The 15,233-nt window shown below is 49.3% G+C and overlaps 1 protein-coding gene across 2 annotated transcripts; it reads right to left on the minus strand.

Moving 5' to 3' along the window:
• Positions 1–542: 542 nt before the first annotated feature.
• On the minus strand, positions 543–13,254 carry CENPA (centromere protein A). Of its 2 annotated transcripts, none has more exons than XM_044419400.1 (5): positions 13,232–13,254; positions 8,951–9,109; positions 5,506–5,615; positions 2,994–3,071; positions 543–1,924 (listed from the first exon to the last, which is right to left on the minus strand). In XM_044419400.1, exons 2-5 carry the CDS (start codon positions 9,102–9,104, stop codon positions 1,790–1,792), a joined length of 477 nt encoding a protein of 158 aa, XP_044275335.1. In that variant the 5' UTR covers positions 9,105–9,109; positions 13,232–13,254; the 3' UTR covers positions 543–1,789. The 2 variants fall into 2 exon arrangements, with proteins under 2 accessions (XP_044275335.1, XP_044275336.1); XM_044419401.1 differs by lacking the exon at positions 13,232–13,254 and adding an exon at positions 12,599–12,649.
• Between the last annotated feature and the right edge of the window lie 1,979 nt (positions 13,255–15,233).

A 15,233-nucleotide genomic window follows, 5' to 3' on the forward strand; every position in this document is an offset into this window, starting at 1 on the left:
TGCCCCCCACACACGGCTGCTAACTGGGCTGATTAGCCACAATCGCCCACCATGTCATGTGAACAAGGTCATAGGGGCTACGCAGATGGTTGTTGGACACCTCCAAGCAGGGTTTCAATGCAACAACCCTCTACAGTGTTCTCCACCCTTCCTGGAATTGGTATAAAGGGGTATCCTGTGCATAGACAGAGGTTCCACTGAGCTAATGGCCATTGGAAGACCTCTTCATGCATCTGTCACATTTCCCATTAAGGCCTGTGGTTTGCGCCATGTCTTGTGGCTACTCAATCTTTAAATGTGGCCTGTGTGAAGAAGCACTGCCAACCAGATTCATCAGCCATGCCCTAGGGGGTCCTCAAATCTTTTTTTTTTTTTGGGGGGGGGGGTGACGATGGATGCATCCAGAATGTTGAGATTGTTGTATCCCCTTTCACAAAATGGCTGCCACTGGAATGGCCAGCCCGTTCACAAATGGCTGGCTGGGTGGTTACAAGACACACATTTCTCAGAAGGCAAACTGAGCTGAAAGAAAATGGCACCAGTAGAATTCATGGCTCTAGATCCCCACATTTGCTTCTTAAGCCCCCTATGTGCCAGTGAATCATCCTCACCACCAGACACGCAGAGATTCAAGCTCCTCTCAAGAACGGGCGAGGCATGCAAATGTTCAAACCCGTTTTATTCAACTTTGACATGACATAAAAACTCGTGTATTAAAATTAGACTGAAAGCGCCTCTTCCAATTGACCCATGACACATTTCTCTCCTCGCCACTGCAAAGTCCTTCCTTCTGCCGATTGCAATCTTTTCAGGCATTGTTATCCAGCTTTAAGCTTCTAGCATTCTGGCCAGCTTCTTACCCTCCAGATGAAAGCAGGTAAGACGTACCTGGTGAACCTGCCAACCGGCTGGAGAATTTCTCCAGTTCCTCTCCTATCCGAGTCCCCTTTCCAGAGTGATGCATGAGGATAAGAAAGCAATGGCAACAGGAAGGTAAGATAGGCTAGATCAAGGAGTGTTTGCTCCCACTGGACCCCCTCCCCCAAATTAAAACTCCCAATTAAAAATTTAAGATGGCCATTGTTGCAGCTGTGGAATGCAATTCTGGAGCTTCGTAGTCACTACAGATGGCACTTTTTAAGTGCACGCACACACATTCACTGAATTTGGGGAATGGGGTCCACAGGTGCCCCGTGGGCTGCATATGACCCACTTCTGGGCTCGATTACTGGAATGGCCTCATCCAAGGACAACAAGCCCAGCCAATGTAAAATTCCACCCTCAAGAAGCCAAACGAAATTTAAAACTTGAAGTAAAAAATTATGGATACAATCCTGGTTAAGGAAAGAAAAACCTGAAGTATTTGCAAGTCCCCATGGTTCTCAGTAAATAGGTTTTTAAGCTCATGCTCTGTAATTGCCCCACTGGAAGAACCAATGGGGTTTCAAAGGTGCGTAATTTGTTGCGGAACTGTGACCTCTTGCCAATCAACGTCCCAGATTAATTCCTCTCACAGGCTCAGAATACAGAATTGATTCAATTATGACAAGGAAAGTCTTTGGACACTGGAGTAAGAAGGTCTGGCTTTCCCCAGAGCTCCCGCCAGGTGTGGTGCTCCTCCAAGGTATGTTCAGGCTCAAGCCAGGAGCCCCTTCCGAAGCCAGGTGCTCCCTTGGAGGCAGGTCCCAGAGTGTGTGCAGGGCTTTCCGAGGGGCTGCCTGTGCTTTTTCCAGCTGCAGAAGCTACATCCTCGGCTTGGGGGAGGGAGGGGTGCAGGAGGAGGAGGCGGCTAACCCAAGCCCTCCTGGATGCCGCGGATCCGCCGAGCCAACTGGATGTCCTTGGGATAGAGGGTGACACGCTTGGCGTGGATGGCGCAAAGGTAGGCGTCCTCCATCAGGTGCACGAGGAAAGCTTCAGCTGCCTTGCAAGAGAAAGACACCAGGCGGGGAGCAGAGCACAGGGTCAACGGATGGAAGCTCATCCCAAAGCAAACCAGAAGCTACGCATGGTATGGAGAAAGCAGATAGCGGCGGGCGTATTTCTCCATCTCCCCTAGTAGTAAAATCTGGGATTAAGTCAATGGAGGGAGGGAGATTCAAAAGGAAGGGCAAGGCGCTTTGCCAGACTCTCTGCCGCAAGATGTAACAGAGGCTGCCCATCCGGATGGCTTTACAGGGAGATTTTAAAACATCATAAAAGGCAAGGCTGTTGACGTCTACTGGTCCTAATGGCTGTATGCCACCTTCAGTGTGAGAGGGGTATCTCTGTGTGCTCCAGCTGCTGGGGAACATGGGTGGGGGAGTGCTGTTGCACTCGTGTTCTGCTCATGAGCTTTCCAGCTGGTACACCAGGGAAAGATCCAGTGCGGCCCAGTAACAGAGTGGGGAGCCAGGCCTCAAATCTCTACTCAGCCACGAAGCTCACTGGGCAGTCTGGGGCCAGCCTGACCGACCTCCTTTGGAGGGTCTGTGTGAGGATAAGCCATGGGGGCAGCGGGAAAAGTGTGTATGTATGTATGTATTTATTTATTAAAACATTTTTGTGCTGCCCCATTCGCCGAAGCCTCGGGGCGGCTTACAACAATAAGTTAGGTTATCGTAAGTCAAAATTAAAATATATACATTCAAATAAAACACAACTATACAATATAAAATAAGCCACCCTGGCCAGATAAAATTCAATAATATTAACATTGAAAATGCTGCTTAAATAAAAAGGTCTTCGCCTGGCGCCGAAAAACGAATAACGACGGCGCCAGGCGGACCTCTCTGGGGAGCGCATTCCATAACTTAGGATGGTGTATGGTGCCTTGACCTCCGAGATAGTGAGAGAGAGCGAGAGGCAGGAGGCAGGCAGAGGCAGAGAGAGAGAGAGAGAGAGAGAGAGAGAGAGAACACGCCAGCAGGCAGGTGTGTGTAATGGATGGGTGGAACTGTGTAGGGGTGTGTGGGTCGACCCTCGATCCCCCTCCACGCCATCTCCACACTCACCTCTTGCAGAGCCAGCAAAGCCATTGCCTGCCATTGCATGTCAACCCCCCGGGTGAAATCCAGGCAGATCTCGCGCACCTGCAAGGTAGGAAGGAAGAAAAGAAGATGGGAATCGCAGCAAGACAGGCCTCGAGGCTGGCCTTCCAGGGCTCGTGTGCTGTAACTTTACTGAAGTTCAGGAAGCAAAGGCCTGGTCAGCAACCTGGATGGGGGAGCCCCGTATTAAGAGTGCACGACACAGCGGTTGCGGTTCTGGGCTCAGGAGATCTGCGTTCTAGTCCCCCACTGGCCACGAAGCTCTCTGGGAGGCTCTGGCCAGTCGCCAACTCGCCGCCTAACCTACCTCACAGGGTTGTTGTTCTGAGGATAAATAGAGAAGAGGACCATGTAAATCACCTTGAATTCCCTGGAGGAAAAGTGGGATATACATGAAAAAATAAGCATTTTTCCATGCTGCAAGACTGTCTGTTTTTCTCTAGATATTCAATGGATATGTCCAACGGGACAGTTAAGACTGGACCTTTGGGTCAAAATTCTGGGGCCTGCAGGCCAGCAAACCTGAAGGCACCTAGAATCACAAAATCATAGTGCAGTAGATTTGGAAGGAGCCAATATGGGCATCAGGCCCAACCCCTGATCCATGCAGAACTCCAAGTTAAAGCATCCCAGAGAACAGCAGGGAATCTCCATTTTATTCCTGTGGTGAGAAGACTGCTCTGACTTAAACAAAACACAACCAAAAGAAACCCTCTGTGGGGTACAGTGGTTAGAGGGGGACGGGGACTCAGGAGAGCTGGGTTCTGGGACCTACTCAGCCATGAGGGTCACTGGGTGACACTGCACCAGCCACTGATGCTCTGCCTTATCTGCCTCACAGGGTTGCTGTGCTGACAAAAATTAGGAGAAGGGACAGGTAAACGACCTTGGGTTCCTTGAAGGAAAAAGACAGGCTATAAATGGAATGAATAAATGACCTTTTCATAGTCCTTCCACATACCCTGCACTGAAATACATCCTTCTCCTACAAATAATGCAAACCTTTGAATTCCAAGGTGAAATAATGAAAGGGAAAAATAAAACAGAACCACGGGCCATACAAAAGAGCAAAGCAGGGTGGAGAGGGGGAAGAAAAAATTGTCTTGGGTTCTTTGCAAAAGGGGAAAAAAAGATGGAATACAAATGCAATGGAATAAACGTAATAATTGTTTTTAAAAAGCAGAAATAGACTGTGTTTCTACTGAAAAATCAATTTATACCCTCAAGGATGAACTATTAAAAACGTTCCTTTTCAGAAGGCAAGCCTTGAGTCTCTGAAAGCTTCTACTGTTGCCAAATGGGGTAACCCGCCTCTCTGATCTGCAGCCATCCAGGTATGTCAGACTGCAACTCCTATACAGCATGTCCATTTGTTATTTAACAAATACAGAAGTAATAACATCCCACGCACGTATTTACTTTTAAGGACAGGGTTAGAACTCTTTGCAACCAAAGTTATATGTTAAATGGCACCACCATGTGGACAAACCTAGAACTGCACTTCAGCAGTGAAGGAATGAAAAGGATTTGCGGGGGGGGGGGGGGGGGCGCTGCATCCCAGGTCACATGTTCCCTGCCCACAAAGCAATTCTTGGTAGGAAAAAGCATGTGAAATCGAGTCCTGCAAAATCACCATATATTCATGCAAAGTGCGTGTAAGTTCTGGGAAGCCGTAATGTAACAGCAAATGCACGCAATGTGCACACTGGTGTGTGGCTGCCATTTATTTTTCTGCATGTAACGGTAAGGTAAAGGTTCCCCCTTGACGTTAAGCCCAGCCATGTCTGACTCTTGGAATGGCGCTCATCTCCGTTTCCTAGCCGAGGGAGCCAGCGTTTGTCTGCAGACAGTCTCTGTGGTCGTGTGGCCGGCATGACTAAACACCGCGGTGCACGGAACGCTGTTACCTGCCCATTGAAGGGGTACCTTTTTATCTACCTGCATTTGCATGCTTTCGAACTGCAAGGTTGGCAGGAGCTGGGACGGAGCAACGGGAGCTCACCCCGTTGTGCAGGTTCGAACCAGCGACCTTTCGATCAACCGGCCCAGCAGCACAGAAGTTTAAACCACTGCACCATGTAAAGCAGCCTAAATCAGCCTTTCCCAATCTGATGCCCTCTAGATACGCTGGAGTGCAATTCTCATCCTTCCTGGCCAGAACTGAAAATTCCAGCATTCCAGGTGCACACTGATTTGCCACACGTCCAGGTGCACGGCAATCAGATCAGCATGTGTCTGCACACCCTGCCCCCCGCAAATATGCATGGCATTTTCTTCACCAGCCTCCTCCTCCTCCTCCTCCTCCCCTTTATACCATGTGTAGCCAAAGCTCCCTGGGTGGTTCACAGTTAGTAAGCCACCCCTCCAGAGTTCAACCAGACCTGACCCCGCTTAGCTTCCGAGAGTAGGCGGGATCAGGCTATATGGGCGCTCGACCTCTGCCGCACCAGTACGTGGCCTGCAAGCAAGGACTCACCACACGGGCAAAGGGCAGCTTCCGAATGAGGAGGTTGGTGCTCTTCTGGTACCTCCGGATCTCCAGCATCGCCCGCTGGCCAGGTCGGTACCTTCGCCGTCGCTGGCGCACTGCAAGGGAAGGCAGACCAGGAAAAGCACCGAGTCAGCAAAGGAAAGGAGGCTCAGATGGCACAAAGCTGGTACGAGAAGAGAACGAGTATTTGGGAGTGGGGGTGCTGCACAGTGATCTCTAGAAAGGGGGTTCACGCAGGGGGGCAAGCCCTGTGGGACCAAATCCAGCTCTCCTGGGTTCCACAGGTGATCACGCCGCCCTTCCCCAACTGGTGATCACCGGGAGATCGCCTGGCTTGAGACATTTTGCCCCACGCTAAATGGCTGCAACGCCTCCCCAGGACTCAGTTGCTGGTACTGAGCGTTTCAGGTCACAAAGTGCCTCATCCTGGCTCAGCCCCTGCAGCCTTCAGCCACGACCCCCGGTGGAAAGAGGCTCCTGAGAACTTCTCCAAAACGGCCCTTGGTCCTCAGGCTGGAAGAGATTCAACACCCCCCACCCCCGGTTGATGCTTTCCAGGAAAGGTGCGTTTTCTGCCCGATTCTCAGAGAAGTGCTGAGGCTCCCGGAGGCCAAAGGGTCAGACTGCCTTGTAGCCCCAGAGGTGCAGGTGTGAACAGCACTGGCTAGACGTCGGATTCCCCGGTCCCAGAGCACTTTAGCTGCAGCGACAGGGAGTCATTCCACAAGCTGCCATTATGTGAAGCGCTCGTGCTCGCCTTTCCTCCTCCTCTTGTTGTTGTTACTACGCTGCATTTATATCCCTCCTTTTCCCTCCTTGAGAAACTCGGCTAGCCAGCCATGCCTCTTCCAAGGAACTCCATTGCATGCCCAGGCCAGTCTCCTGCAACTTCCTTCCCAGCAGCCAGCATTCAGTAGCCACTCAACATGCCCAGTCCTCACTGGGTTGAGGGATTTGCATTCCCTCGGGGTATTCGTTTCTAAGTGAGCACACCCGAAGACTGAAATGGAGGGAATGACTGGTCTGCACCAGCACTGCCTAGAACCAAGCAAGCCCCCAGTACGGAGAGCGTTCCCCCCCCCCCGTTAATCCAACAGACACGCTTTGAAGCACCTGAGGTTTCCGAAGACTTTTCAGGGCAGCCACAAGCCCAGTGCACTGGGCTAGTCAAGCTGGGAAGCTGCCAAAGAAAGGTTAATGGCAACTGGATCAACTCTCTCCAGATGGGGCTGCTGGCCCAAGACCTCATGGTTGCCTCCGAAAATGTGCCTCTAATTCTTCTGCACCCGCATATTACAGAGGGGGAATGGCTGGCTCCACTCACTACCATGCAGAATGAGGCAGCTGGTTCGGGTTCCATGAAAGGGCAGCTACTTTTTCAACTCTTAACTGATTATTGTTGTATTTTTATTGCCAGGAAGAGGTGCTCGGGGTGTTTTCTGCTTCAGCTGTCAAACTAAACAGGAGGAGAATTTTTAGTGAGCTGGCTCTTTCTCTGTGGAACTCCCTGCCTCTTGATGTCAGGCAGACCCCAGTGTTGTTTTGTTTTTGCCACTTAATGAAAACATTCTTATTTAAACAAGCCTTCCCTGACTAACCAGCCACAGTTATAAATCTCATAATCTGAGTTTGAATATTTTGTATTCTGATACACCCCACTCTGTTCCTGTTTTCTTTTTATTGTGCACTGCTCAGAATATATAAGTCCCGAGCATAAATAAGCAGACTTCAGAACTATGTACTGTGGCTGGTGGAAGGAAGGACCGTTTGCGACAAATGTCTTGAGCTGGCTCTGGGGGGAAAATGGGCCCTGTGTGAGCAACCTGACTTTCAGGGGAGCAATTGCTTCTCAGTGGGGGAACCCTGATCAGGTTCTGAAATCCCCCCCCCACATTCCAGTGCCACAGAAAGTGGTTTGAAAGACACCGAAATGAGAAAGAAGATGCCCGCAATGATTTGGCCAACATGCCCATCTTCAGCGCGGCAACACAGAAAGCAGCCTTGGGAATGATGCTGGCAGAAGTCACCAGACAGCCAAGATGCTTATTCGCCTTCTGGGAGCGCTGCCCTTCCTCCAGCAGCCTCCCACCGCACCGCACCTCTGCACCGGGTGTGGAAAGGCAGGTGTGTCCCAGCGGCAGGTGTGGTTTCTCCACCGGGCAAAGGAACGGCACACGCCGCCCCTGCGCTCTAGTCCGCTCGCTCCCCCGCATGCAGCGCCTGCTCACCAACAGCTGCCGGGCTAGGACTTAACCCAAAGGCTGATGCCTGGTACCAGGTGCAACTTCTCCAGCACAGCGGTACGGCATCCCCAGTGCATACCTCTCCCTCTCCTCCATCCTCAGTACACAGAAAAGCAGGGCAGAAAGGGGGAAGGGGAGAATGCAAAGAGGGGCCATTGCTTACGTTGACTCCCCTCAGGCCACGGGGTCTGCAGAAACTAATGTGGTCCTTGGACAGGGGAACCTGGTGCCCTCCAGAGGTTGTTTGGCTCCCGTCCCTATCAGCCCCAGCCAGTATCAGGAATGATGGGCACGGAATCCAGAAACATAAGGAGGGCCGCAGGGTCACAACTCCTGAGCCAAGTAATATATCTGGGGAGGAAAACAAATGCTTTCTACCTAGGAGAACCACTGAAAACTGGGAGTTTATTTGAGCCAAAACAAACTGCTAATTAGTCCCAGACTGCATGATCAAGATCATTCAGCTGCAATTCTGAGTGGACATACTTGGAAGTCAATAGCAAACAGAACGATCTTCTGCCGACTTTCCTGGTTCCCAGCCCATCTTTAGGTTTATTCCAAATGAAACCAAGCCATCGGTTGCCAAGAGCATATTCATCTCTTTAATCAAGGTTGGACAAATCCTTCAAAATTCCCAAGGCTGATGTCACATCTCTAATGATTCGTCTAGCCTTGTGCTAGAGCATCAGCCCCCAAAGCTTTAATCCATGCTGGGTTGCACGTTCTCAAAATATTTACTCAACACAAATAGACAGTTTCAACTGATTTACATCTGTTTGCAACCCCAGTTCCCCTGCAGCACCAGGACAAAGTGTTGCTTGCTGTTTGTTTTTACAGGCAGTCTGGTGCCAAAAATCCCAGTAAAGAGAGGCAGGGGAAGAGAGAATGTGTGAGAAATTGTGTGAGAAGTTGTGTTCTCTTATGAGAAACTCTGTGGATGCAAAGCCCTGGGTGCAGGACTTGAAGCTGAGGGTAAGATACGGCTTCCCTGGGAGCAAAACCTGACCTACCACCCGCCGCCCCGGATTCCAGAGATGGCCACCCAGCATCCCCTTCTCCCTTTTGATTCATTTGGGGTGGCTTCCCTGTTTCTGGGCAGTCTAAAATGGAACACAGGAAGTATCTAGCCCAGAGGTTCAGTGCATCAACTCACTTTTGCTCCAAAGGTTGGACGAAGTGCCTCTTACCTGCCGCTTCTGCTGCACGTTGCCTCCGAGGACGACCGCGTGGTGACCGAGGTGACCGTCCCCGGCGTGATGCTCTGGGAGATTGCCTCCGGCGTGAAGGTGGGCTTGAGGGGGTTCTCCTGGAACTGGGATCAGCTGGTGAAGCACGTCTCATGGTGACTAGTGGGAATAAAGAAAGATAAGCCTTGCCTCAGGAGGGATTTGGGGGACACAGGAAGCCTTGCTGAATTGTAACAACTTCCTTTTTCTTGCAGTGGCCAGCAAAATGTGCCTGGGAATCTTTCAAGCCCTTGACGGTAGAGGACAGCCCTCCTTGGCTCAGATATAAACCTGATGCAATTTCTTCACAACAGGCATTCAGAGACAGACTACCCCTGAACATGGGGGTTCAAAACAGCCCCTGTGGTTCATAGCCATGGATAAACAAAGGTTTCATGGATCGTTATAACTTCCCTTTTAAGCTCATCACTGCATCTCATAGCACAGAACTCCAAAGGAGAAGGAAACAATAGTGCAGAACCCGGAAACTCTCTCTCCTTTTAGTATCTACCTTGCTTAATTGCTCGCTATCTGCAAAAACGTAAAGCTTTAAGTCCTCCTTAGCCTAGCATCAGATGCCTTACAAGTAGCAGTAAAATATTAACAACAGCAGGAGCGCATGACAGGAACTAGGGGAGAAAGAAAGCAAACGCCTAAGTGATGAATGCTGCCACAAACTATTGACAGAAACTTTAATTCTGATCAACTAAATAAGAGCTCCTAACGAAGTGGTAAACAGATTTCCTAAAGTGCTAAAGAGGCCGTGATCCTATGGCCCCTAGACAGATTCCTGGGACCCCAGCTCCAAAGTCAGACCTGGAGATCCATCCTCAGATCCCCCTCCTGAATTTTACAGTTGGTACACAAAGAACTGCTTTGCCTCCTCCTTCAAGGTTGTAACAACAAACTCAGGAAAGGAGTAAAAAGGATAAGCAGGGAACTTTTGAGAGTGGGTCTGCCAGAATGTAAGATTCCCTCATGGCACTCCAGCATCCTTCCCAGAAGTGCTGCAGCCAGACAACCAAAATCAGTCATTTAGCTAAAATGCAGAGCAGGAAACTGAAAATCGACTCTATGCTCCACCTGCCCTGCACAGAATACCTCTCACCCTCCAAAATCAGAGGTTTAGAGACATCCCCAGTGAATTGCACCTAAGTAGTTTAGTAAGGCCACATTAACTGCTAAGCATATTATTCTATATTCAAGATTAGATGAACTACCTTATGAAAAGGTATATTACACCAAATTATTAAAACAAAACAAATTTCAATATAATGAGAGGATTTTCTTGAATTATATACAGAGTAATTCACTACAAAACTAGTGAAAGCAGAAGATGCCTATGGTTGTTTGTTGTTGTTAGTCGCGAAGTCGTGTCTGACCCATTGCGACCTGATGGACAACATTCCTCCAGGCCGTCCTGTCCTCCACCATCCCCCGGAGTCCACTTAGGCTCACACCGACTGCTTCAGTGACTCCATCCAGCCACCTCATCCTCTGCCTTCTCCTCCTCCTTTTGCCGTCAATTGTTCCCAGCATTAGGCTCTTCTCCAAGGAGTCCTTCCTTCTCATTAGGAGGCCAAAGTATTTGAGTTTCATCTTCAGGATCTGGCCTTCTAATGAGCAGTCAGGGTTGATATCCTATAGGACTGACTGGTTTGATCGCCTTGCGGTCCAAGGGACTTGCAGGAGTCTCCGCCAGCAGACAATTCAAAGGCCTCAATCCTTCGGTGCTCAGTCTTCCTTATGGTCCAGCTTTCACAGCCGTACATTGCAACTGGGAAAACCATACCCTTGACTATACGCACTTTTGTTGGCTGGGTGATGTCTCTGCTTTTTAGTATGCTGTCTAGATTTACCATAGCTTTCCTCCCCAGGAGCAAGCATCTTTTAATTTCTTGGCTGCAGTCCCCGTCTGTGGTGATCTTGGAGCCCAGGAAAATAAAATCTGTCACTACCTCCATTTCTCCCCATCTATTTGCCAGGAAGTGAGAGGATCGGATGCCATGATCTTAGTTTTCTTAATGTTGAGTTTCAAGCCAACTTTTGTACTCTCCCCCTTCACCAGCATCAAGAGGCTCTTCACTTTCTGCCATGAGAGTGGTATCATCTGCATAACTGTGGTTGTTGATATTTCTCCTGCCAATCTTAATTCCAACTGGTGATTCATCTAGCCTGGCCTTTTTCATGATGTGCTCTGCATATAAGTTAAATAGGCAGGGCTACAGTATACAGCCTTGCCGAACTCCTTTCTCAATTTCGAGCCAATCAGTGGTTCCGTGTCCATTTCTCACTGTTGCTTCTTGACCTGCATATAGGTTTCTCAAGAGACAAATAAGATGGTCTGGTACTCCCACCTCTTTAAGAACTTGCCACCCTTTTAATTTAAAATATCTTCATTTTTTTCTATGTAACTATTTACTTATTCATTGGCTAATGATTTTATTTATATATATGGAAACTTAATTCTTTAAATACAGGTGAATGTTCAGAACAGAGGGAGAAACTTGTAAGGGAAGAGGCAGGGAAGTGTTTATTAGATTTTTTTAAGAGCTAACAGCAACAAAAATCTTACAGTGCATTTGATGTAAATTACTTCTATTAAAAAAGTGGGGCAAACTCTAGCAGGGACATCATCCCCCTCATCCTGTGTGAGAAAGGACAGGGGAACACCTCCTCCAACGTAACACACACGAATCCAGGCACAACTTTCGGTCTGGCCAGGCCTCTCTTCCATCTCTGCATCCCGGCAAACTTACTAGGCAACCATGGGCAGCAGTCGCACCCCCACAAGAAGTGACAGGCTGCTGAGCCAATCTGCCTCCTTAATTTCTACTGTGTCCCTGATGTTGTGCCATCCTCGATCACTGTGGGAAATTAAAATAGGAGGCAGACACAGCAGCCCAGCACTGTATGGAGGCTCAGGCCAGATGTTTTTGTTCCGCAGGAGCCCCAAAAGCATGTGCTAGCGGCGGACCAAGGCAGCTGCCCAAGGACGCTGGTTGCTGACACCAACCCTACATGCACAATTAGACAAAAAAATACAGCACCGTGCTGTGCTGTGGCCTCAGAAGTGCCATTCACTTCCATGTGGCTCACTTTAGCTAAGTGGGCATGGCAGCCCTCCCTAACGTGGGGCCCTTTGGATGTGTTGGACTACAACTGCCAGAATCCCCGGCCAGGGGTGATGAAAGTCAAAGTCTAGAATATCTGGAGGGCATCCTCTTGGGGAAGAGCACCGCACAGAAATGTGAAGGCCTGGGTTTCCAGTCCCCATCCAGTCATAAAGTTCACTGGGTGACTTTGGGCCAGTCACTTACTTTCAGTCTAATGCAGCCCACAGGGTTGTTCTGTTATGAGGATAAAATGGAAGGAGGGGTGACTATGCAAGCCCCTCTGGAGGCCTTGCAAGAGGGAAAAAAGGAGGGGTAGAAATGCAATGCAATAATTATCGCAGCAATAATACAACCTAATGCATGTTCACAGAGAAAGAAAGCCTCACAATTCCCTGCATGGCTGACTAGAGGGAGACCAGGAGCTGCAAGGCTTTTCTTTTCTGTCTGAACGTGCCCTTAGGCTACAGTCCCATGCACCACCAGGGGTACCTACGAACGCCGGAAGAGCCCTGCTGGGAGAGACCGAGGGTCCATCCAGGGGCCAGCGGAAACCCATGAGCAGGACCGGGGTGCAACGGCAACCTCCTACCCACGTTGCCCAACAAGCGGGGTGCAAAGACATACTGCCTCCGATCCTGGAAGGCGCACATTACGCATAACGGAACTTGCTTCTGAGAAGACCCACGCGGGCTTGCACTGGTAAATCAACCAAGATTTCCTCGGAGATAAGCAACTGTTTCTTTTGTTTTTAAATTCCCATCAAAGGTATTATATAAGCATTCATTTTAAATGAAGCATATTTTGCCTTCTATCATACTGTCACGTCACACACAGCGTCCAGTGACGACACTTCCTAAATATTTTAAAAAGTAAAACAGGTAGAAAGAATTTCCCCGTTACGGGTGGGAGCCTGGAGGGAGGCCGTGACGTCACCACGCAACCGCAGCGCTTTCCCGGGATGACGCTGCAGGCCAGAAGCCGGAAGAGACCAATGGGAGACGCAGCCACTCGGGCAGCCGGGCTGAGACGGGAGCTTTAAACAAAGAGCGCGCGAGGGTCGCCCCGCAACAGTGGCTGTGACGTCACAATGCCCAGAAGCGTGGAAGGGGTATCTCGGTAAGCTTACCCGCCGCAGGCCCCGCCGCTCCAGGACCGCCAGAAACTCCTCCTCGCCGTTCCCTTCCGCGGAGTTCGCACAGCGCGCCACGCTCCAGGTCCCGCCCCCCATCGAAGCCATTAGCCAATCCGCTCCTCGCCTGTGCTTTTCGAATCATCGGAGGCGAATGAAGAGGGGAAGGGTGGGGAAGCGAAGAGGAACAGCGACAAAGCGACCAATTAAGATGCACGCTCGGGACCGGAGGTGGGCAGAAAAGTTTCGGAAACTTCTTGGTGAGAATCAAGGAAAGGGAGGCAGGATATTGAGCCAATCGAAGCGAAACGTCCCTTCTGATGCGCGTGTCGGCCCGCCTCCAGGCCTGTCGCCTTGGATTGGCTCGGCCGAAATTCGTTCCCAGCCAATCAGAACGCGGCAGGGATACACAGCGGGATGCCGCGCACCGCTCCGCTCCGGCCTTCGCGTGGCTCGCAGCGGCGCTCGTTGCCGAGGGGACGGGCGAGCAGCAGCCGGGCCTTAATGCGTCGGCGCCGCGGGCCTTCAGTCGAAGGAAGAAGCAAGCGTAGGAGCACGTACCGCCTCCGGGACCCGGCTTTCCAACGGCGGCCCAGCAGAAGACGTTTTTATTTCCGTCTACTGTGATTTTTTCCCCCCAACTCGATCGTGACGGATTCCACGGTGGTGTATGGTAACACATAAGTTAATCATGCTGTGGAAACAATGCAGCCGTCTTATTACGATAGAATTAAGGGCCACAGACCATGATGATTTTTAATTGTGCTTGTATTTAAATTATTCCAGCTTTTGGAAACTTACATGCATTGATGAAAGCATTATAAGTTAAATACAAGTAAATATAAATACAGCTACTTATAAACGAGAACATAAAGCTAGTGAGCGGAACCAAAGTAATAAACCGGTGTGATTTAACGCTTAGAAAAATAATGCTCTGACTTGGCACTGAGCCTGCTGCAGCATCACTTCGACTGGGGAAGGGGACTGGCAGATGGCACGTTTTGCACACAGAAGGCCCCAGAATATGTGGGCAAGGCTAGGAGAAAAGACAAAAGCTGGAACTGGGCTCAACGGTGCAGCAAGACTTCTCCCTGAACCCCAAGATCCAGCCCAAGCAGCTGTAACACGTGGTACTCATCTGGGCTCTGACCAGGCAGCAAAAAGTCTTGAGCTGGCCTCTGCCTGTCCTGTCCCATATTCCTGATATTTCAAAGGTAGACTGTCTTGGACCCTGGAGGTTCCACACAGGGCCACAGCTAAAAATGCAATAAGTATCAAACAGACTTACAACTTGAGACAGGTGCACCTCTGTAGGATATTTACACCTCTTAAAGATGTTTACATCCATTCCTGGTTTCTTACTAAATTGCATTTATTAGGTCTATTCTATCTATGAATTTTCTTCATGCTCACAAGCTGAAGGCAGTTGAGACTATTCTGGGAAAGCAGATTAGGGGTATTGATTTTCAGTATTTCATATCAAATGCCCACAAGATCTGCTCACCTTTGCATTTTGGCCTAAATTTAAAATCCCTCCCAAGTGCTGGGTATTTGGAAAATCTGACTATCCCAAAATGCCGGCAAGTCTTTTCAAGAGCCAGATTTAACTGTATGCCATCTGCAGTTTTAGATAGGCATTATTATGATGTACCATATGGAAATCTACCATGACTCTGTAATAACATAGAAGTTGAAACTTTGGAGCACGTCCTTTTTGTATGCAGTTTTTACAGGGCTGAGCATACGAGATTCCTTAACACTAATGAGTGATTTCTCAGGTAGGACCTTCAATTGGTATTTAAAACATTTCTTAGCTGATACAAATAATTTCAACACAGAATTAGTGGCTAAGTTTTTTTCCCTATCAGCACAAAGAATGCACAATGATTCTTGCCTCTGTTTTATAATACTGTTATATAATCCCCATATAATTTACTTGGCTGTTTTCAATTGTTTTTGAAATGTTCTTATGAGTTTTGTTGGGACTGTGACCTCATAA

This window comes from Varanus komodoensis, unplaced genomic scaffold (assembly GCF_004798865.1).
Source record: "Varanus komodoensis strain SLA01 unplaced genomic scaffold, ASM479886v1 scaffold102, whole genome shotgun sequence".
Lineage (NCBI taxonomy): Eukaryota > Metazoa > Chordata > Lepidosauria > Squamata > Varanidae > Varanus > Varanus komodoensis.